The 24081-nt window shown below is 37.9% G+C and overlaps 1 protein-coding gene across 4 annotated transcripts in view; it reads right to left on the bottom strand.

The window, feature by feature from the left end:
- Positions 1–4563: 4563 nt before the first annotated feature.
- Positions 4564–24081, bottom strand: part of PRPSAP1 (phosphoribosyl pyrophosphate synthetase associated protein 1) — a 40397-nt gene continuing 20879 nt past the window's right edge. For all 4 annotated transcript variants that reach the window (XM_001368950.5, XM_007482595.3, XM_007482594.3 and 1 more), the window contains exons 4-10: positions 18271–18443; positions 17061–17176; positions 16500–16555; positions 15327–15472; positions 9304–9374; positions 7383–7529; positions 4564–6308 (exon numbers count right to left, since the gene is read on the bottom strand). In XM_001368950.5, coding sequence (XP_001368987.2) covers positions 6150–6308; positions 7383–7529; positions 9304–9374; positions 15327–15472; positions 16500–16555; positions 17061–17176; positions 18271–18443 — 868 coding nt within the window. In that variant the 3' untranslated portion in view covers positions 4564–6149. The remainder of the gene's footprint in view (positions 6309–7382; positions 7530–9303; positions 9375–15326; positions 15473–16499; positions 16556–17060; positions 17177–18270; positions 18444–24081) is intronic.

Raw genomic sequence — 24081 nt, 5'->3', positions numbered from 1 at the left:
AATTCCCAAACTCCTAGGTCAAGGAGAAAATATTGCAAGCAGTCAGAGAGAAAAAAATTCAAATATTGTGGAGCCACAGCCAGGATTACACAGTACATAGTTTGAATCTTAAAAACTACTCAGACTATACTTTAGAAGATTTGATTTAGCTATTCCCTTATTGTAACAATGGAGATACTTGGTCTAACAAGAATCAAGAATGTATTGGGAACTTTTAAAATTACTCCACCCTAATTAGACATACTTTAGGGAAAGATAAAGTTGTAAACTCCTGATTGAACAATGAAAGTCCTTAACTCACACCTTATAGTGAAGCTTGAACCTTAAGATAGGTCTATTTTTAGATCTAATACAAAAGGGTGTTAAATACCTGTAAAGATTACATTAATCACAAAAAGGTCAAGTAACTTACAAAAGGCAAGCTTAACAAAGAGGTGTTAAGTACTCAGAAGATATAATTTAACCAGAGAAGGTGAGAACTAAGATGGGCAGTCCTGGAAAAAAGCGTCTACTGTGATTGGTAGATGTGAAAATTTAGGGGAGGTGACATAAGAGAAAATCCTCTTTAAAAGGAGGCTAAAGGACAGTTCAGGGGTCAGTTGAATTGAGTTGAGTGGAGGACTGGAACCCAGTTTGGAGATGGTCTTATGGTGAGTTATAAGACTGACTTCTCCTTCCCTTAGGCTCAGGGAGGTCACTTTGGCCAAGGCCTTTAACTACTGCTTGGCTCAGCCTTTGCCAGAGCAGTTTAAATTAATTCTCTCTCTCTCGCCTTCCCTTGAGTCCTTCTCTCTTTATTAATTAAAATCTCCATAAATCCCAGCTGACTTGGGTATTTTCATATTTGGGAATTTCCCATGACGACCACTTAGATTTTAAGTCAAAACACTAAAAGTTATCCTTACAATAGCAACTTCTACATGAAAGGAAAGGAGGACCTGGAATATGATATTCCAGAGGGCAAAGGAGCTTCAACCAAGAAGCACTTATCCAGCAAAACTGAGCATAATCCTTCAGGGGCAAAAATGGGCATTCAATGAAATAGTCGACTTTCAAACATCCCTGATGACAAGACTAGAGCTGAATGGAAATTCTGATTGAAATACAAGACTCAGGAGCATCATAAAATGATAAACAGGATAGAGAAACCAAAAGACATTCAATAAGGTTAAACTGTACACATCCCTACATGGGGAGATGATTCTTGTAATACCAAAGAACTTTTGTCATTTTTTTTTACAAGACTCTTTAATAAAGACTTCATTTCTCAAATACATAGAGGAATGAATTGACTATAAGAATACGAGTCAATCCCTAATTGATAAATGGTCAAAGGATATAAACAGGAAGTTCTTGAACAAAGTAATTTAAAGCTCTCCATAATCATGCAAAAAAGCTCTAAATCACTATTATTTAGAGAAATGAAAATTAAAATAACACTGAGGACCACCACATACCTATCAGATCAGCTATTATGACAGAAAAGGAAAATGGCAAAACTTAGAGAGGAAAATGGGAAAGCTGGAACACAAGCATTGCTGGGGGAGTTGTGAATGGATTTAGTCATTCAGGAGAGCAATTTGGACCTATGCTCAAAGGGCTATAAAACAGTATATAGGGGCAGCTGGGCGGTTCAGTGAATTGAGAGCCAGGCCAAGATATGGGAAGTCCTGGGTTCAAATTTGACCTCAGACACTTCCCAGCTGTGTGACCCTGGGCAAGTTACTTAACCCCCATTGCCTATCCCTTACCACTCTTCTGCCTTAGAAGCAATATACCATATTGATTCTAAGACAGAAGGTAAGGGTTTTAAAAAATTAATAAATACAAAAATAAAACAGTACATATCCTTTGACCCAGCAATATCATTACTAGGATTGTAACTCTAATAAAAAAAAGGGTGGGGAGGACCACCTATAAGTACAAAAATAGGGTGTCAAAGAATCAGAAAGTAAGGGGATATCCATCAATTGGGGAATGACTGAGTGAGTTAATAGAATATGATTATAATGGGGTTCTATTATACTGTAAGAAAGGTAAAGCAGGAGCTCATAAAGACCTGGAAAGACTTACACAGATTGAAACAGAGTGGAAAAAGCAAAACGAGAACATTGTACAGTGGCAGAGATACTTTACAATGAACTGTGAATGACAGCTGTTCTCAGCAATACAATGGTCCAAAACTATATCAAATGACTCATGATAAAGAAAAAAAAAATGCCCTTTACTTCCAGAAAGAAAAAAAAAAGAACTGAGACTGAATGGAGATTAAAGCAAACTTTTTTCACTTTTTACATGATTACACATGTAAAATCTATGATATTGCTTACCACCTCAAAGATGGTGGGATGTTGGTGGTGGAGTCCATTTTAGACGTAATATTCTTTGAAAAATGTTGGAAACTTTTTATACCAAACTGGGGAAAAAATAAAATAAAATGAAAAAAGAAAAAAATTGACAACTGCATTTCATTATTGTTTTATTTTATAAATCAACTTTTGGTTTATGTCTTTAGAAACCTCATTCCAAAGGGCACTCCAGACATCATCAGACTGCCAAAGGGGTCTGACACACAAAGGGTTAAGGACTCTTGATCTAAAAGTAAATAAGAAGGGGTGGGATGGGGGTTAAGGTTGGAAGTTGAGAAATAGTAAATACCTATAATCCTGAAAGAGTACTATGTGGCAAGTTTTTCTCCTTTTACATTGTCCTATTTCTCTAAAGTCAAAAATGCACTTCAGTCAAGTCCCTATGAAGCCTGCTCTTTTGGGCCTCACCATGTACACTGTTCAATTGGAAAAGGGGTAGAAATGCCCTTATAAGTCTAGTTCAATTCCTTCACTTTACAAACGAGGAAACAAAGACCCAAAGAAGTTGTGACTTGGAGGTCATAAAGGTATTAAGTGGTAAGTGGTACTAGAATCTGTTTTTTTGACTCCAAATCCACGTTTTAAAAAAACGACCTTAAATACTTTCCAACTTAGAACTGATGTCGGCTGGTAGCAGGTAGTGAGGGGTAGCAATGGTACCTTCATATACTGAAATGTTGCATTTCTTACCAGTTAACACTAGTTAAACATCAACTGCAAAACCTGTAGTTTTAGCATTAGTCAAGCACAAATTGCAGACTGATCAACTATCCATTCTGTGTACCAGATCTATCACATTCTGTACTAGGCACTTTAAAAAATGGAGACTTGAATCCAGGACTTCAATCCCCAGAAGTCCTTGCTCCACTTCCCCAGAATGTTTTGTAATATCACTGAATTCTCACCTGGGCCAAGATCGAGAAGGGGTATTTAACCTGATTGGAAAGGGTTTTGGCTCTCTTCTCTTCCTGTCTCCGCCGGCAAAGACGTGTCTCATGATGTGGGTGAAATTTGGGTGGGCCTCATGGCCCACCTAGCACGTGCTTCTCTTGCTTGTATTTTCTTTAACCCTTGACCTTTAATAAACCTCATAAAAACAATACTCCTTGCAGAGAGAAACTAATTTCTACCTGCCTCAGTTTCCGAAAATTTAAATCATAACTTAAAATTTTAATTCTTTACAGCATCAGCTTTGTGCCTAATCTGTTTTATTAATTGCATATATTATTCTATATTTACTTTAGATTAGACCTATTCAGAACTGTAAGACATAATCCCCCCAACTTGTGCATGCTCCTTATTCCCTATGACATCAAACCCCAAAACATACTTGCACCTAAATTTGGCCAAATTGTCCATTTTCCAGGGTTTGGGGGAAAGATGGAGACTTCTCTGGAATGGGAGATGACCAGTCCTCAGATCTTAATAAATATGCCAACTCTGATCCATAGAGGGCAGAGCTGCCATTCCTTACCTAAAGAACTGCTCTAGAGAGGCCACTCTACTAGCCCTTGGGTTTATCCATCAGCCTTAAGGCGACCTGATTAGCCCCCCAGACTATTCCACCAGCTATTAGGCTACCATAAACTACATAATACCACCATAAACCCCTTCTTCAAATAAAATTCTCTTCTTACTTCTTGAATGGAGTTTGTCTTCCATTCTTGAAATGGAATGGAGTTTGAGGCCCTCTGCTACAAACTTGGGTGTGTTTCTCCCACAACAGAATCAATACTGTGATTGGTTCCAAGGCAGAAGAGTAGAGAGGGTTAGTCAACCAAGTTTAAGCAACTTGCCCAGGCTCACACAGCTGACGTGTCGGAGGCCAAAACTGAACCCAGGACCTACTGTCACTGGGCCTGACTTTCAATCTACTGAGCCACCTAGCTGGTTTCCAAATCCAGTCTTGCATTGTATTACAAACCTCTATTGCAGAAAGAGTAAATCCAATTTACTTGAAATGCCGCGTGAACTCATCAAGAAACTTTGCACTAGTTTGGTGACAATCAGAACATGCCAACTTAAAGACCAGTTCTCCATATTCTATCTACCATGGATCAGCATGTGCTCCTACTACCCAACTTCATTAAAATGGGGGAAGTGATGATGATAAAAAGGGTTGTTAAATCATCTGTGTGGAGAACCTTTAGACAGACTTGAAAGGTCAATGAAAATTGAGCGGACAGACACTCCATTGCTGTTTTATTTGTTTATTTCAACTTTTAAAAAAAGCCCCCAAAACAACCCCCAATCTCTTTATACTCTAGCAGATTCCTACAACAGCAAGCATGACAAAACTAGCTCATCTGGCTCTGTAATTAGTTTAGCTTAGAGAACCATGGTTTGATTTTTTTTCTTACTCCAGAATTATTGAAGCCAGCCCCCCCAGACACCAAACTTGGACAAAAATAAAGAAATAATACATTTTGGCCACAGGTAACTTTGTACTCCAATATAGAATACGCTTACCATGTGGTATTAGTAAATCTATTAAATACAGAATTTCGCAAGTTACCTAAGAGGTCAACAGATTCTAGAAGCCGAATGGACCATCGTCCCCACCTTCCTGTCTTGTAGTGGAGGAAATGGATCCAGAGGAATAAAATAATATTCTGCATGTTATACAGCAGTTGGCCTCTAAAGGCCTACCTCGTCTAGGACTCTGCCAGACAATACTATTTCCCCTAAATCTGTGGGGTCTTTCCAACCCAAACTCCATCTACTTGTAGAAGAATCAAAAAGATCAGTAATATAAGGCAGCTCTGGAAGAATTTAATTAAATTGACTAAAAAGTCTTATCTAGAAGGTTGGGAACTTATTGAAGAGAGCAGAAAACTTTCAAGTTGAGTGAGAACACGACCACACAGTGGTCCATTGATGCTTCCTGGCCCTCAAATATTTCTGAAGTGGAATGTGTTGTAGGTCAGTGGGGGCTCTTGCTTGGTTACGGGCAGTGTCCTTGCGTCCCAACAGATGAGGAATTTTAATCTCATATTAACATGTAATTTATAACTGTTGAATTTCGGTCTCAAGAACATGTTGCACACACACCTTCTTGAATGGCCACTGGACAGGATTGGCAGGGACATACGCTTGAGAAGGGGCAGAGCTTTATTTACTGTTTTGGGGTGTCAGTGGGGAGTAAATGCACACCTTCCCCACACACACCCTCAATTGCTGTAGAAAAGCTGTATGGGCTAGGCAACTAGGGTTAAGTGACTTGTCCAGGGTCACACAGCTATCATCTGAGACCAGATTTGAACTCAGGCCTGTATCCAAGCTTGGCTCTCTGTCCACTGAACTGTCTAGCTGCCTTTCATATCCTTGTTTAAGTGATGAAATTCTTACTCCTATCTTTAAGAAAAGAGATATTTGGTTCATGAACACTATGGGTAAGCATTCTGTTTGTAGAAGCAATTTCAACATAACAAATCCATTTTCCTAAAAACAAACCAATTAGTAGGATTATGAAACAGTTCCAGATGAGTCTTTGAAATGGATTCATTTTAAGCACAGGATTTATAGCTTTTATAAAAAGAATTGGATTGGTTGGAGATCCTTCAGGCTGCTGACTCATTCCTTTTGCACCATCTCTGTCACAATGCTTCTCCATATGGTCAAAGAAAGTTTCTGGTACAAACATTGCTCAATTTAATTTCCTCCACCATCTCTCCAAGAAATTTCCAGCACTCTCCTCCCCACAAAGAAACATGTGATATACATAACTGATGGCAATGCCGTTTTTTCTCAAGAGCCCCAGAACAAAAGCAATTCTGGATTCTAATCATCTACAGTAATGTTTCTAAACAAGTAGGCCATGGACTCCCCATTATGGATTCTTCGTATGGCTTCTGAAAGAATCAAACTGATGTCAACAGTCTTTATCTTGGGACACTGCAGCTTCTGTACCTCATGAGGAACTGTGTTGGTCACCACCACCTACAGATGTGGGCAACAAAAGAAATAGCGTCATCAAATTTTAAAGTCACGCACAGTCCCTTTCAAAGACACCTCGTTTTTTCATCCTCCTTCCTTTCTTCATAAAAACCCTTTGCTAAGCACTAGGCAGTGGGGGTTGAGTGACTTGCCCAGGGTCACACAGCTAGGAAGTATCTGAGGCCACATTTGAATCCAGGACCTCCCATCTCTAGGCTTGACTCTCAATCCACTGAGCCACCTAGAGACCCTTATTTCAATTTCTACCACAGAAATAAGAACCCTACCTGGATAGCAATTTAATGAAAACAAAACAAAAAAGTGGGGGAAAAAGATATCAGATTTAAAGAGTATTCTGCTCTTTCTTGTATAATTACACCATTTCTAAAGAAGCAGAAATTGTGGAGTCTGAACACTGGAATGCTGACATGAACTGCCCAATTAAACCTTCTGTTACAGCAAATTTTTGATTTACTCTGGAGAACCTGAATTGGGAAAACTCCCTTCCCAAAGATGTCTAAGTAAACACCAGGAAGCAGGCATAAAGCCAGAAAGCTAGGCAGAGGAATTTTTTATTTTATGTTGGTATTTTCCAGTGAGCCGGATGCTCATTCACTTATTCTAAAATATACAATTTCCTGACATTACTGTGAGCAAGAAAAAGCCATCTGTTTACTGTGCCAGAAAGAGCCACAAGGCCAATGGCACTCTTACTGTGTTTGACTTAGGCAAGCTTGCTGAACGTCCCTTTCCCTAATCTGTGAAATGTAAAAACTTTCATAATCTCATGCCTGCAGTATCAACCCTGCAGATTCCTATGAATGCAACATTTTGCCATGTAAACATACCTACATAATTATCTTATAAAGAAGCAACATTATTATACTCCAGGCCGTAAGATCTGGATTCTGAGTCTTGACTTGTCACACTTTGTGACTGCAGGCAAATCATTTCACTTCTGTGGGACCCAAGTTTCCTAAGTGCTGGGTTGTGCTTTTGCTGGTCATAGAAAGGGGAGCCATGAGCAACAACTAGCTCGGGAGGAAAGAGAGGTAGCTTCTGGAGGAGCAGACATACCTCATCAATGGAAGATTCCTCGATGAGGCGGGGAGCATCTGCAGACAAGATGCCGTGAGTGGCCATGACGTAAATCTTGTAGGCACCTCGCTCTTTGAGTATCTCAGCAGCAGCCACAAAACTTTCCACATCATCAATGATGTCGTCCTGGGAGGACAGGAGAACAGAATTAGAGAGCTGCCTGCTCTCTTAGCCTACCTGCACGGTCTGCCTTCAACACAGAATTAAAGGAAAGACAATTAATTTAATTGCTTCTGTTGGGAGCTTTCCCCCTTTCTTAAAGGGAATAAAATATTAATATTAAGGGAATAAAAGATATTTTTACTTCTATCTGCACAGTATCTATTCACAGTGGATGCTATCTGTTTATAATTATTCTGGTCACTCCAACTAAATACAAGCCTAATTCAAGGATGAACATGTAGAAATAGCAAGAATGGTTGCACAGTCTAGGCTTGTATGTGACTGTCTTATCAGTCAAATAGCAGTAAGATTTACCTTTAGCTAGGACTTAAAAGCATTGCTGGAGATTCATCTCTCATTCAAGTTCTTAAAAAAAACAAAACTGTTGATTGTTCCACTTCTTAGAAGTTAAAAAACAAAACAAAACCCCTTACCTTCTGTCTTACAATCGGTATGTATGGATTCCAAGGTAGGAGAGTGGTATGGGCTAGGCAATTGGAGTTAAGTGACTTGCCCAGGGTCACACAGCTAGGAAGTGTCTGAGGCCAGCAGATTTTCTTTTTTTAGAAAGCAAGTTCATTGAAATGACTACAGAAGAAATCCTAAATGAGGAAAAAAGGCTTTGTGCTATAGAAAGGATATTCTGTTTTTTAAAATCCTTACCTTCTAAGAATCAATACTAAGTATCGGTTTCAGGGCAAATCTGTCAGGACTAAGCAATGGGGTTAAGCGACGTTCCTAGCTTCACAAAGCTAGGAAATGTCTGAGATCACATTTGAACCTAGGACCTCTAGTCTCTAGGCCTGGCTCTCTATCCACTGAGTCACTCAGCTTCCCCAAGAAAGGAAATTCTGAGTATAACTGCAGGGGAATACATAACCTAAAGGCTAAGATGAATTTGAACTTGAGACTGTGACAGCTGTGATAAAATTAACATTTTTTTATTAAGTACATGCTGCTGGTACTGACCAGTGAGTTCACATGGCTGAGAACACAATGACAAATGATGGGTTCAAATATCATTTTGAAACATTTCTATTATTGTCTCAATTCATGAGTACAATTCACATTCTAGCCCCACGATTATCTCTGAATTTTTTCTACTATGCAGAAGAAAAACATAGGATTTATCATTTTTATATGGGTATAGGATTTGGGATTTTGGTTTTAAAAGACTATTCTATTGCAAAAATAATATGGAAGGACAGCTGGGTAGCTCAGAGGATTGAAAGCCAGGCCTAGAGACAGGAGTTCCTAGGTTCAAATCTGGCCTCAGACACTTCCAAACTGTGTGACCCTGGGCAAGATACTTGACCCCCATTGCCTAGCCCTTACACAGTATTGATTCTAAGATGGAAGGTAAGGGTTAAAAAAAAAGAGTAATATGGAAATATATATCGTGATAACATTTGTATAACTTAGTGGATTTATTTATTGGCTCCAGGAGGGGAGAGGGAAGAGGGAAAAGAAAAAAAATGAATCATGTAAACATGGAAAAATATTTAAAAATTAAAAAGAAAAAAAAAAGAATTTGTTCTATTGATCATTAGAGGTACCAAGTGACAGACTGGAGTCATTGTTCCAAATCTATCAATCACCATGAGATTAAAACAATCAGAAGTCCATACCCTACTGATATATGCGCCTAAGTGTCGTGGGTATGCATGTCATTTTACTGTCATCTTGCATCAAGTTCATGTGCTGTATAACACTTTTACTGTGAATAAGGAGATCATACCACTATGATGGCAATCCGCCCTCCAACATCTCCAACTACAGTAATTGGTGGTTTTTCTTTGGCCATCATCACTAGGAAAAAACAAAACTCAGTTAGCATGTATATCTCGGAAAAGGAATATACATACATATTTTTTATTCACTTTATAAAATGGTTTTGCCAATGAATAGTAAGAAGATTCTCAAAACTTTCCCACCATCAAACCTAGCATGGACCAAGGCTGCCAAGAACCAGAAAATTTTAGGAGGTCCTCTCTGGGATCAGAGGCTTTGGAAGACTTCTCTGGATGAAAAAAAATTCTGGTTTACCCTCTTTAGGAGAGTTCAGCTTGCTTTGGGGTTGTTGTGACTTAAGGAAAGGAGTACTGCCTAAGTTTTTTCTGCTGCACCAAAGGGAGGCTGAAAGGCTCTGGTCAAGACACAAATGGATTACCATGCTGACCAAAGAGAAAGAGGCGAGACAACAAGGCACACAGACACAGCAGGAGTGGATGGCCAACTGGTTGTTGGTGAGAGTGAAGATCAGTCGATATTCTTCTTCCCAGAGTTTAAAACTCTATCCACTTTTTCCACAAGCCTTGCCTCAGATCCGAGCAGAGGAGCATATAGGAAAGCAAGCTTTGAGACCCACTGTAGTCTGTATCTTGTCTAAACGTCTCAGTTTCTGTTACTTGATATAGTTCATATTATTCTTATTTTAAGCTCTTATTTTATCTGGTTTTTTAAAACTATCTTCTCTCTTAGAATCAAGACTAAGCATTAGTTCCAATATCGACAAGGGTTATACAATGGGGGGTGGGGGGGAAGTAAAATGATTTTCTGATGGTCATACCACTAGAAAGTGTCTGAGGTCAAATTTGAACCCAGGACTTACTGTCTCTGGGCCAGGCCCTCTATCTACAGAGCCACCTAGATGCTCCCTATCCCACTAAAATTATTTTAAAAGACTAATGCTTTCATATGTAGAGGGAACTCCTGGATATATAAAACCCTTACCTTCTGTTTTAGAATCAATACCTTGTATTGGTTCCAAGGCAGAAGAGTGGTAAGGGCTAGGCAATGGAGGTTAAGTGACTTGCCCAGGGTCACACGGCTAGAAAATTTCTGAGTTCACAACTGAACCCCAGACCTCCCATCTCTAAGCCTGGCTCTCAATCCACTAAGCTGCCCCAAGAAACTATGCTTTAAGGCTTTTTTCCATTTTGCCACTTCATTAAGAAAAACATATTTTTAAAGAACAAAGCTAATTCTGGAAGTCAATTTTGATCAAAAATTGTTAAAAGTCAATAAGCAGAAGTGGCTACATTCTTGAAAAGATTAGGAAATAACCTTATTTTTGTAGCACTTGTAAACTAGCCCCACAGTCAAATGTGACATGCACAACTGTGTCTTGAGCTACTCAGAGGTTTAAGAACAGTAACAACCCTATCAAAGATCCTTCATAACAGCCAAATAAAGGCTTTGGATTAGATTGGACTGGATAAAAAATACTTGTCTTGCTAGTGTACTAAGATAAGAGGGGAAAAATCTCTTCATTTCTTAGCCATTCCAACTTGGTGCATTTATATATAGCTTTTAATAGAAAACTTTACCCAAAAAAAGTCTGATACTATGTAAGAGAGAAAACATAGACTGGTCAACAACAAATCTCCAAATTAAAACTTATTCCCAAATCTGCCACAGGATCCCACAAAGAAGGCAAAATGAAAACACAGGATCTAATAAAATGAGTTATCACCTTTTCTGTAACTTCAACCTCAAATTTACCAGTATATGTATATAATGAATTAGGACATTTTAAAAAAGTCAGAAATGACCTCTAGTCTCAGTTATGCTCAATAATTTTTTTCAAGGCTGTAATGGTAAACAGATAAAGTTTGTGTGGGTTTTATTTAATATTTATAAGCGGTATTTATTTAAATATTTAATATTAAATAATATCAAACAAAATAAGGTAAAATATTTTAAGTATTAAATAATTTTTATTTGGGTAAACCTAATTGATTTTTAGCATTATAATTCTAAACACACCACTACCTAAAAATTCATTCTTTAAGAGGTCTTGATATTAGAATAACAGCCATTTTTTGAAATAAAACAATGTTCTTCTAAATAGAGCATATCTGATCAATAACTGTCATATATTTCAGGCAGATCCATATTAATGGTGAAATGCTGACATTTCTTATATTTTATTATTTTATTTTATTTATTTATTATTTATTATATTTCTTCCCCTGCACTCCCCCCACTATACACTCCCTTAAGGTGAAGGGAAATACCTTTACATAAGTAGTGGTTACATTGTTAAGATTACTATGAAATATACATTCCAACCTAACTTTGTACCAAGTGTGTGCTGCATACAAAATTGGGAGTCATGGTAAACAAGGAAGAATGGCAACATTTGGGAGGCAGATTTTGAAACAACTCTTCTCCTTAGGATGAGACTAGCCTGTCATATAATGTGTCTAAAGAGAGGACATTTACCCTTTCTTTTCTGGTGACTGTATACATACCAAGTAACAGAAAGATTGGAAGCCTTTTACTACAGCATAGTTTGGGGCAACTAACAAGAATAAGGGGTCACAGTGGGCTTATAGCTTTGAAACACAAAAGAAGACTAAGACCAATGATGAGAACCCAAGAGGGACAGGAGGAAGAGAAGGGCAAAGAGGAAGGAAGGGGGAGAGAGAAACTATTCAGCTGAATCAAAAGTCATTCTAGAGCCAAACTAATGGAAGATCACATTAGATCAATGTTATTTTCTTTGGAATATAGAAAGAAAAGTTATCACAAAGTTCTCTCTGGCTGAACTATCGTTCCTATGTGGAAATTCTGACATAGCCTCAGAGCCACCACTGTAATATTTCAGGAATAAAAAATATATGAAGTGGGATTTAAAATAACTGACTTTGGATTCAAATGTGGGTCCTAAGTCCAAATAAAGTGCTCTATTACATAATGATGTCTCATGTAGGTATACAAGCATAGAAAGCAATGTGAAAAAACGACTATGATAAAACAGTAACTGGCACTAATACCATACAGGCTATTTCAAACACCTGCCCTCTTGCAAGGAGGTTAGTATCTTAATAAACATATGGGTTACTAAAATATGGATTCATCTCATCGAAACACCCTGCATAATAACTAGGATTAAAGTGTACATAATTTTGGAACCTTTTTACCTGTGCAAACATAAAGACCATCTTTAGGCTCTTGATTTGTTTGGGAAAGCTGATAACCGAATAACCCAGTCAAAACAGAATTCCATCTTATGTAATAACCATGCTAATCACATAACTGTAAGGAGAGCGTTGTTATCACCACCACCATGGACTCCTGTTTCCTGTAAATGAATTCATTTGTACTTCCATGAAAGATTTCTTCCAAGTTGAGAATGTGTAGCGACACAGCAATGTTTACATGGCAAAAATATCAGACTGGTGGGTATCCTTTAACATTCCTGTTTTTCCTGATTAGCTACTAAACTATTTTAAGTAGATGACTAAAAAGTCTATGTAGACAGTTCTTGCTTTATTGTAAAGTGGCATTTGGCAAATGTGATTTTATGCAAAGAATTTAGAAAGAAATCTATCCCCGCCCTCCAACACCTATGTTAATTTTACTATACAGTACTTTTGTTCTCTCTCCCCACTCTTGTCCCTCTGCTGGTGTTCTTCAGTGTCCCATGCCTTACCCCCCCCCCCAAAAAAAAAAGCCCTAAAAAACCTTTCAAGTGAAGGCAGAAGAATAGAAGTATGCCACTGGAGGATGGGGGGGGGGGGCGGGGGGAGGGTTGTTTAGCTTGAGGTTTTTGTCCTGTTCCACTCGCCTCTGTATCTACTTTGAATTTGTCCCAAGCCCCAAATGTTGCTTGTCCTCTCCTATCTGTGTCTGGCCTACCCCCTTTAGTTTTGGCCAGGCCCTCATGTAGCAGACCTCAGCTCCCCATGTGTTCCTTCTCCTGCTCCAGCTTCTTTGACTCTATCCCCAGGTATCCTTGAACTATGTGCTGGCCTCCCATTTCCTTCCAATCCTCAGTGGCTGAGTTCCCTTCCTACATCCCTCCCTTCCCAGGGGTAAAAATGGCTTTATGTAGAAGTCTGAGAAATGGCCCACTTAGATAAAGTGAGAACTGTCCCTACAATGCCTAGAAGCACAGGAATTTTTTTTAAAGAGCCAAACTTCTAAAGAGATAACTAGTATTATTTAGAGTGAAAGTCTGCCAGGCCTTTTTGGTTTGGGGAAGGGGTTTTGTGGCTAGTAATTACTAAAACACGAATGCTGTAAGTCCAGTATTTGAACTTCCTTTGAGCTATTTCCAAAGAGACAAAGACCATAGCTGGGTCATGAGAAATGTGTTAGAGTAATATGAAATCTGATTTTGTGTGAATCACTGAATCACACAGGGAGACTAGGCTACATTTCAATTAATCTGACTCATTCTTGTATAGATATAATCTCTCTCTCTCTCTCTCTCTCTCTCCCTCCCTCCCTCCCTCTCTCCCCCTCTCCCTTACCTTCCACTATGTATTGGTTCCAAGGCTGAAGAGTGGTAAGGGCTAGGTAATGGGGTTAAATGACTTGCACAGGGTCACCCAGCTAGGAAGTGTCTGAGGCCAGATTTGAATCCAGGATCTCTTGTCTGTCAATCCACTGAGCCACCCAGCTGCACCCAGAACTTACATTTCTAAGAAAGAAAACACTCAACCTGGATTTCAAGTCCTAACTCTTTAATTGAGAGGTAACGTAGAAAGGTTTTAGAAATTAAAATAAATGCTTATAGATCACAAAATCCATGTGTTCTTAAGAGGATATAATCATTGATTATTCCAGTGCTTTAATGCCCTAGGTCATCCAATTACATTTGGTTCATCTTGTGAGAACATAAGAACAAATTACTGAGATATGAATAAAGCTGTCTGCACCTACCAGCATATGTACAAACATTTAAAAAAGAGGGAAGACAGTTCAGCCTTTGCTGCTAAATATGTCAAACAATAATGCTTTCTTTACATCAGTGTAGACTTACCCTTCATGACAATACTATCATTTTTTTCTTTAAAAAAGCAAAACACTTACTTTCTGTCTTAGAATTGATACTAAGTATTGGTTCCAAGGCAGAAGAGCATAAGGGCTAGGCAACTGAAATTAAGTGACTTGCCCAGGGTTACCCAGCTGGGAAGTGTCTCAGACCAGATGTGAACCTAGGCATGGTTCTCTATCTACTGAGTCACGTAGCCGCCCAAAATACTGAGTAATTTTTAAAATTTTACTTTCTATAACTACTTTGTAATAGACTTGAAGAGGAAACACATTTTTCTTATTGTCTGACATATTTGACATTTCCATTGGGTTGAAATCAACAAAAATCTGACCAACTCTGAAGTATGAATCTGAATAACATGACCACTTCATGGTCTCAGTAATTGAGACCCAGTTGTGAAAACATAACAGCTTTAGTTTCGTTCTTGCCATATGATGTTAGGAGAGTAGGTGGATACCATGCAACAGTCTATGCCTGTTCTCTAATTTCCAGACACTTAAAATCTGAATGGGCCAAAGTTACCTGGTCCCTAGGCTCTAGTTTCCATTTATAATGGGTTATTCCCCTTCTTTTTAAAAAATGTCCATTTTACTAAGATCAAAAAACTTAAGAGTTCTAATCTTCCTTTACATTACTTCATTTTAAAGTTTTGAACATATGCCCTTAAAGTACACAATGTTGTCCATATTGGCTCATTTATCCTTATGCCTCCTTCAAATATATGTTAAATGGTGGGAAAACTGAGGCTGCATGTATGTTTACAAAAGGTCATTGTTTCATCCTCTAGTGCAATATTCGCAGTCACAAAACTACACAGCCAGAGAGGTCTTAAGAGATCATCTGGCTCTCAAATCACTGAAGGCACACTCAGAGGAAATATCATCAAAAATCTCCCGGTGTCTCAATTCCAAACTCATGCTTTTCTCATAAACACAGGCCCTCCAAAAATGTAAAAACAAAGATAATCTTACAAGGCAACTCAAGACCAGGGTGGACGGTGGCATTTTTGACCATTGGAGGAGAATGACGTCCATCATCCATGTCGAGCTCTGTACATTGAGCCTCTCCGTGTATTACAGCTAAACCCAAGCGAAGTCTCTCAGCATATGACTGGGCCCTAGGGGAAAACCCAAGAATATTCATGAAAAAGAACCCTAAGAATCACTTCATTAATATTTACTGATCATCAAGGAAACTATTCCACTGAATTTTAACATTATATTAAGTACTAACATACTCAGAATTTACCAAAAAAAAGTATGTATTGGGTCTCAATTTGAATATCTCTTCTTCTTTTAAAAAAAAACCCTTACCTTCTGTCTTGGAATCAATACTGTGTATTGGCTCCAAGGCAAAAGAGTAGTAAGGGTTAGGCAATGGGGGTTAAGTGACTTGTCCAGGGTCACACAGCTGGGAAGTGTCTGAGGCCAGATTTGAACTTAGGACCTCCCATCTCGAGGCCTGGCTCTCAATTCACTGAGCTACCCAGCTGCCCCCTGAACTTATCTCTTATGAAAATGGTGGATTCTTTCTGTACTGCACAGGAAAGCTATGTCAACACCAATTTTGTGAATTCAGTTAAGTTCTGCTTAAATTAATTTTACTGTTGTTCTTTATGGCATAATAACTCCTCCTTGGGAAAGGGTGCTTAACCAGAAGTGACCTGAAAACTGAAGTCAGAAAAACACACATTATTCCAGCTGCTTTCTTTTTCCTGAGAATTCTGAGGAAGAATTTCATGCCCTCTCAAAAGACTATAAAGAACAACATCTTTTAAAGGGTGGAAGTAGCAGGTGCAGATTTGAAAAAAGCCTAATTACATTGGCAAAACATGACTGGCTACATTACCAGAGCCACTGAATTCCATTTTTTCCCCCAGCTTTTACCTTCTGTTTTAGAACTGATACTAGGTATTTCAAGGCAAAAAAGTGACAAGGGCTGGGCAATGGGGGGTTAAGTGACTTGTTCAGGATCACAAAGCTAGGAAGTACCTGAGGCCAGATTTGAACTTGGGACTTTCCAACTCTAAGCCTGGCACTCTATCAACTCTGCTATTTAGTTGCCCTACCACTGTGTTCTATTAAAGTTAAATTTTAATAAAAGCAGCATCATAGGGATAGCTCATAGATTTTTGGCTTATTTACCTCTTTGCAGCATCAGGAGACTTGGCTACAATGACTGCATTTCTATAATTTGGAATCTGCATTGAGAAGAAAAAAATCATAAAAATGTCATCAATTGTCACCAGTCACAGAATTTGATGAATAAAAAAAGAAGTAAAAATTAAGTGAAATGAAACACAGAGCAACATACTCTGACAACTAAGGAAGAACATTTTAAACAGATTGATCATTTAAAGTCAGAAAAATAAAACAAAACAAAAAAACTACTGTTTTATCACTTGTGATAAAAATAAACAATTTTGAGTTTTCATGCTTGGAAAGCATAAGCAGATCACCAAATGGACTGAATAGGTTATCCATTTTTGTCTTCCAAAAAACATGATCCTACATATATGGCTGACGGATAGGGAGGCTGGGTTATTAACTTATGCCTTCCTCAAATAATTAGAAGAGGCCTCTGTGAGAAACATCTGTTCTGCCATTTAGATGCTCAAAACCTACACCAGAAAAAGAACAAAGCAACATGATATTTTAAAGAAGACTACTCTGTTTTTGCTAGTTGGCATAAAAGAGTTTTCTCACTTCTTCTTGGATATACTGAAGTAGGAAAGGTGATGCTCTAAGGTTGTCCACAGGAAAGCTGAAAAAGCCTTGTATTTCCTTTTGATGAAGATCCATAGTTATAATGTGTGTTAAACCTGAAATTTTAAAACAAAAAATTACAATGTTCTCACCTACAAATTAATAGCTATACACTGGTCAGCACCTTGTGGCCCAATTAAGGATCAGTAAGACAAAGAGTGGGCAGTGATGCTGGCAGATCAACAAAGGAGATGTCAACAAGTCAGTCACACATAGGTTCTTTTAACATCATACCTCAATGAGAATTGCTGACACAAAGGATGCATCAGGCCAAACTAAAAAGCAAAATAAGTTTGCTCCTGTTTATGGTTTGTGTGAACTTGTTCCTGAAAATTCATCAAAGCACAGAGAAGATAAAAGAAGAAATTTAATATGGGGCCAGTATATACTGAAACACTAAGAGATGTAGATGATAACAATTTGACTAAATGACAATTAGGGAGAAGGTGAAGCAGTGCCAGAATGGGTAGCAAATTGGGAAAAGAAAAATGCAACATGAAAATATAAAAAACAAATTGATTTATGTTATTCTTGACTCTCTTATGTACAAGAAAAGCTGACACCAGTTTCATTGGCATGAAGGCAAAATAATGGTGGGAAAATAAGCTTAGTAAACAACAACAACAACAAAAACAAAAACACCAGAAAAAGATGGTATACAGAATGAAACAGATTTGTTTGTTTTTTTAAAGTTCAACCATATAACTATTAAAAGAAAAACAACTTGCACAAGAACAGAACTAGCAAAATAAGAAAAGCTAATATATGAAGCTAGATCAAAAAGTCAAAAGAATAGCAGAATAAAAAGATTAAACTTTTGAAAACTAAAGAAATGCAAGAGAAGCATGTTGGTGTAGAGAAGAGAAGAGTTTGTGTCAAAATTAACAATAGAGTCCTAAACAAATTCTACAGACACCAAGCAAAAGACAGACAGCAGGCAAGTGAGCAGAAAGCAATACTTTCTGCTATTCTCTTTACTCTTTTGTCTATTTATTCATTCATATATTGGGGGGAGGGGGCAGAGGGGATTAGTGAGGAATGAAGGAAAGTCCAGAGGTTCACACTGGGACACCAGATTTTGATTCACCTTCAACAAAGAGGATGTCAAAGTGACGGAATCTAAAAATGTTCTATTTTGTGTTGCACTTACCTGCTTTGGCTAGCATAGAAGCTAGGAGCTTGCATACAATGGAACCTCTCTTTCTCATTTTGCTTTGTTTGCTGTAGGGAAAGTAAGGGATGACTCCAATAATATTTCTGGCACAGGCAGTCTTCAGTGCATAGGCCATGATCAATAACTCCATAACAGCTGTGTTCACATCTCTAAAACATTAAAATCTAACCATTAGGATTCTTTTCTTTTTTTATCCTGAAAAGCATTCCAATTCCTGACCAATGGAGGCTAAGCTATTACATATAGTTCTTCACCTTTTCTTGGGGGCTCTAAGGAAGATTCACTAACTCCACTTACTCAGCAGTTCATGCTGAGAACTTCTCAAAACAAAGTCAACAACCTCTAACATCTGGACCCTATGCCTAGTTTTTTAGGGTTGCTAGCATATCTGGAACTGTGTGGGGAACATTTTGGAGCCCAACTACCAGTCACCAGATTCTGAGCAAGGCACTGTGATGTGGTATCACAGCCACCTACTTGTACAATCCACATGTCTTATAGCAGTTGAACTACTGCCAAGGACAAAATACTAAATCACCAAAAAGAAAAATACTATCTAAAAGTTATAAGTTTTATGTTTGATTTCCAACTCTCAGATGGTAAAAATTTGAGCTGTTAGAAGGAAGAAGAGAAGTGTTAGGTGTGAAGGAAGAACCAAGAAGATCTGGCAGCTGACTAGATAGGTCGTTTGGGAATAGGAGAAAGGATTCAGAAATGAAGTTGTGAGTACCACAAAGACTGGAAGAATGGCAGGATCTAATGGGAGTTTGGAAGTGTTTTGTTTTTCTTTCTTTGGAGGTGGGGAGAAGGAGGTAATATTTGTGTTCCAGATCATAATTCCCTGGCCCACCTCAAAGGAAAAGGGAGTAGCAGAACCCTCATCCACTTGCACAGAGCCCATCCTCTGAAGCTACAAAGAGTATAATATGGGGGGGCGGGGGGTGGGGCAGGAGACAAAGATGAATTTTCCCTACCAATATCTGTATATATTTAGCTAGAGTGAAAGTGTTGGGGATAAGGATAGATATAGTTCTACTGGAGATAAAAACCATAAATGGCTATTAAATAAATGAGGGGAGGGGGGGACGATAGTCAACTTCCCAATGGTGGATCACACAATTCTTGGAGTCAAGTCACAGCACCCACTTTGAATAAAATTCTACCACTTTTTCTGAATCTACGGGAAAATCTTCTAATCTATTGTTAAAAGGTTTTTATTGGATGACTTTTTCTTGCACAATCTTCATTTCTTGATACACATGACAACTTTGAAAAAAAAACTTAAAACTAAACCAGATGATGCTGAGTCTAAGCTTGACATCACATATAATATTCTGTGCCCGTAGTCCCCCACCTTTTTACTAAGAGGAATATGTGATTTGTCATTTGTTGTCTGGAACTAAAATTGGAACATTATACTGAGTCAGAATTCAGTTGCTTTACACTTTTCATTTACATTAATGAGTCACTGTTTATATTGTCCTTCTGGTTTGGCTTGCTTGGTCCTATTATTAATTCATACAGCTCTTTCCAGATTTCTCTGAATGTCATTTGTTATGTCTCATTGAATTCCATACATGTGAATGTATTCTATTCCATTCACACATGGCAATTTATTTAGTCATTCTCTAACCCACATTGTCTCATTATTTAATTGCCATCATCAGAACTTCCAGCAGGGGGAAATCAACCCCCATTCACACTGTAGTTCTGAATGAGAAAGTTCTTAGATCTGCCCTTCCCACTTCATACATATTTTGATCTGTTGTGAAAAGGAAAAAATAGGCAATTTCAAAGATGACAAAGAAATGTATATCTGGTTATAATGATTCTGGATTGCTACTTTCTGTGTGAGCTGACTGCAACAGTAAGTGGTTCTGTGTTCAAAGAGGAGAAACACAATGGGGCCCTTTTAGCATAGCCCTCTTCTCTCCTGGTAGTGTATTTTTGTCTTTTCCCTCAGACACTCAGTCTTATTTTTAGTTGGTAGATACTCTCCCTCTCCAGAGAATTCAAATTCAACAACTATTTATTATCTGTTCCTCTTGCTCACAGGTTACTGGGGAAATTCTGGAGAAGATCTAAGTTCAGATGAGTCCTTGCATCCATGCAGCTTACACAGGTGATAGGAGAGGAACAAGACCAGACACAGATAATATTGCAGAGTAAAGGCATTAGAGGGGTATAAACAAAGAGCCAGGTGAAGTTCGAGAGAACAGTCGTCGTCAAGGGGGAAAGAGCAGAGGAGGCCTTGTGTTGGGCTTCAGTGGATGGGCATAATTCATGGGGTGAAGTGAGGGAAAGAGAACATTTCAAGCAAGGGAAACGTGAACAAAAGTATGGAGGATGGGAAAGCATGAGCACAGGATTATAAATACAAAAAATGAAACAATTCAATCTAGAAAGTAATTTAGATTCCAATGAAGATAGGTACTTACAAAATAAAATAAACATAAAAACCATAAATACAACATAGTCGTCAAACTTGGCCTGAGATAGTAGATATAAAAGGGTTTTATAAACCTTAAAAGTACTATATGAATGTTAGTTATTATGAATATTATTTTCTAACTTGTATAATGGGGATTTTATTTATACTACCTCACAGGGTTGAAATGAAATTTTTACAAACCTTACGTCAAATAGATATGAAATGTTATTTTTTATTATTAAAAACCCTTACTTTCCACCTTAGAATCAATATTCTAAGGAAGAGTGGTAAGGGCTAGGCAACGGGGGTTAAGTGACTTGTCCAGGGTCACATTGCTAGGAAGTGTCTGGAGTCAAATTTGAACCCAGGACCTTCCATCTCTAGGCCTGGCTTACCCAATTGCCCCTTGAAATCTTATTTTTTTTAAAAATCGATTTCCCAACTTGCAAGAGTATCAGAAACAACAATTAGAAGAGCTGTAAAAAAGATGGCAGTACAATGATAGCATCCATTAAGGGAGGAAACCAGAAAAGTATAAAAAATAAATACAAGCAAAACAGCAAAAAAAATTTTTTAACAAATAATACCACAAACTACTAGATAATTTTGGGCCAGCAAAACAGAACACAAAGAAAAATGATGAATATATCTATAAAAAATTTAAAACTTGGCTGTATGACCCTGAGCAAATCACTTAACCTCAACTGCCTAGTCCTTACAATTCTTCTGCTTTGGAACTGCTACTCGGTATCTGTTCTGACAAAAGGGAAGCATTAAAAAAAAAATTTAAACCCAAACGAACAAATTAGGAAATAGCTCAATTTGGGGGGGGGGGGGCTAGGTGAGGGGGTGGGGGAGATCAGGCTAGAAATGAATTGTTGAGAAAAAGAAATCCAAAGAAACAAGCAAATTTTTTTCAAATACTTGAGACAGAAGGCATTCTTCCAAACTCTTTTAAGAGGCAAATAGTCTTGTTATTCAAACAAGGAGAAACAAAGGAAAGATAATTATAGAATTTGCCAATGAAAACTGATGAAGAAAAATTAATCTTCAAAAGGAGAAGGGAGAGAAATATCTAGAAAACAAAAAATTCAGCATAACAAATTCATCATACTGGGGGTGCTAGGTTCAATGTTAGAAAACTATTTAATAAGCATTCATCAGGCACCTATGTGCCAGACTTTGCAGAAACAATGACAAAAAGCAAAGCCATTTCTGTTTTCAACTCAGTTTACATTTTGATGGGTGAGCAAGTAGTCACTCTTTGAAATATTGCTTATTTTGTTTTTCTCACAAAAGATGGTTCAATCTAAAATGAAAGTTGGGAAATAGCTGTCATATAAAGACAAAAGGCATCAATAAACTACAAATAAAAGCTCAGACTAAGAACTTAGAAATTATAGTGCTTTAGCATCCATTAGCATAAAAGAAAATAATCTTGTGAATTTCATCAGTGAAAAGGACTATAAGTTATCAAGAGCACAAGCTCTTATGGGTAAGGAAATTGAGGAGTTAAATGAATTGCTTAAGGCCACACTTCTGGTTATTGGTTGCACTTTGGTATATTCTTTGCTGCACATGCAGTAAACATATAAATGTTTGTTAAATATATAAATAATTCGTGAAAAGGGCTTAGTCCATAAAGAAAAGATTAAAACCTAAAATGTAAAACAGCAACAGAAGGCTATCAAGTTCAATTATAGCACATTAAATGAAGTATTAAAATACTGAAAACAAATTAGAGCCCATCATGAATGCCACTGATGGATTTTTGTTTTTGACATTTAATCAAGGCTCTTAGATACTTGATGTGGAGGCTTGTGACTTAAAGAGACAGTAAGTACAGAGTGAATAAGCTTAAATTAATGTGGCCCCATGGTATTCACCCATAAAGATCATGACTGATGTTCCAGTTTTACTTAATTTTAAAGAGAAAATTTTAATTCTTTAATTAAGAGAAATTCATTCTGGTCAGTGGCTCTCATTATTTTAAAATTGTCAGGATTACTGTAAATATTAATTTGTAATGGCTACTATTTCTAGAACTCACATAGGTACAAATCACCTCTAGCATTAGTTTATTTTTCCAACTACCCAAATTAGTTTGGGAATAGCATATTACTCAAAATTATAGTTAATGACTCAAGAGTCTCAGGAACCTCAGGGTTTATGTTACTGGGCAGTCCTGTCTGATTTTCTTGGCAAAGATACTGGAGTGGGGACAGCTGGGTAGCTCAGTGGATTGAAAGCCAGGCCTAGAGATGGGAGATCCTAGGTTCAAATCTGGCCTCAGACACTTCCCAGCTGTATGACCCTGGGCAAGTGCCCTTACTATTCTTCTACCTTGGAACCAATACACAGTATTGATTCTAAGACAGAAGGTAAGGATTTAAAAAAAAAGATACTAGAGTGGTCTGCCATCTCCTCCTCCAGCAAATTAAGGCAAAGAGAGGTTAAATGACTTGCCCAAGGTCATACAGCTAGTAGGTGTCTGAGGCCACATTTGAACTTGGGTCTTCCTGACACCAGACCTGGCATTCTATCCATTGATACCACTTTTTTTAGTCCAGATGAAGAAACTTTAAAGAAGGGCCAATTTTTGAATCTCTGATGGTATCCTGGTACATTTAAAGTGAGCAATGGGTATTTGTTGTATTGGATCTCTGTATCAGGTGCTAAAGGGGAGCAATTTATAAAGATACCCACAGTAATGGCAATTAGGTGGCTCAAAGGATAGAGTGCTCAGCCTAGAGCCAGGAAGACCTGAGTTCAAATCCTATCTCAGGCATAGTTGTGCAACCCTGGGCTTAACCACTTAACCTGATTGCCTGATAAAAGGATTCACTGAAGAAGAAAATGGCAGACCAGTCCAGTATCCTTGCCAAGAAAACCCTACATGGAGTCACAAAGAGCAAAACATGACTGAACAACATCAACAGCAATAACATTCAAAATAATGCTGGGGCACCTGGGTGGCTCAGTGGATAGATAATGGGAAAGAAGGTATGGCCAAGTTTGCAAATTTTTGCATCACATAATTTTTTAAAAATAAAAATATTACTGGAATGATCAACTGGAGGATTTCTATATGAACTAGAAGAACCTCCAGGAACTGATGCAGAATGAAATGAGCAGAACCAGGAGAACATTATACACAGAAAGTCAAAACTGTGGCACAATAGAATGTAATAGACTTTGCTACTGATAGCAATGCAATGATTCAGGACAATCCCAAAGGACTTATGAGAAAGAACATTATCCACATTGAGAAAAAGAACTGTGGGAATAGAAACACAGAAGAAAAACAAAAGACTTTTCATTTGTTTATATGGATATATGATTTGGGGGTTTGGTTT

This window comes from Monodelphis domestica, chromosome 2 (assembly GCF_027887165.1).
Source record: "Monodelphis domestica isolate mMonDom1 chromosome 2, mMonDom1.pri, whole genome shotgun sequence".
NCBI lineage: Eukaryota > Metazoa > Chordata > Mammalia > Didelphimorphia > Didelphidae > Monodelphis > Monodelphis domestica.
This window is presented reverse-complemented; position numbering and strand designations above follow the sequence as displayed.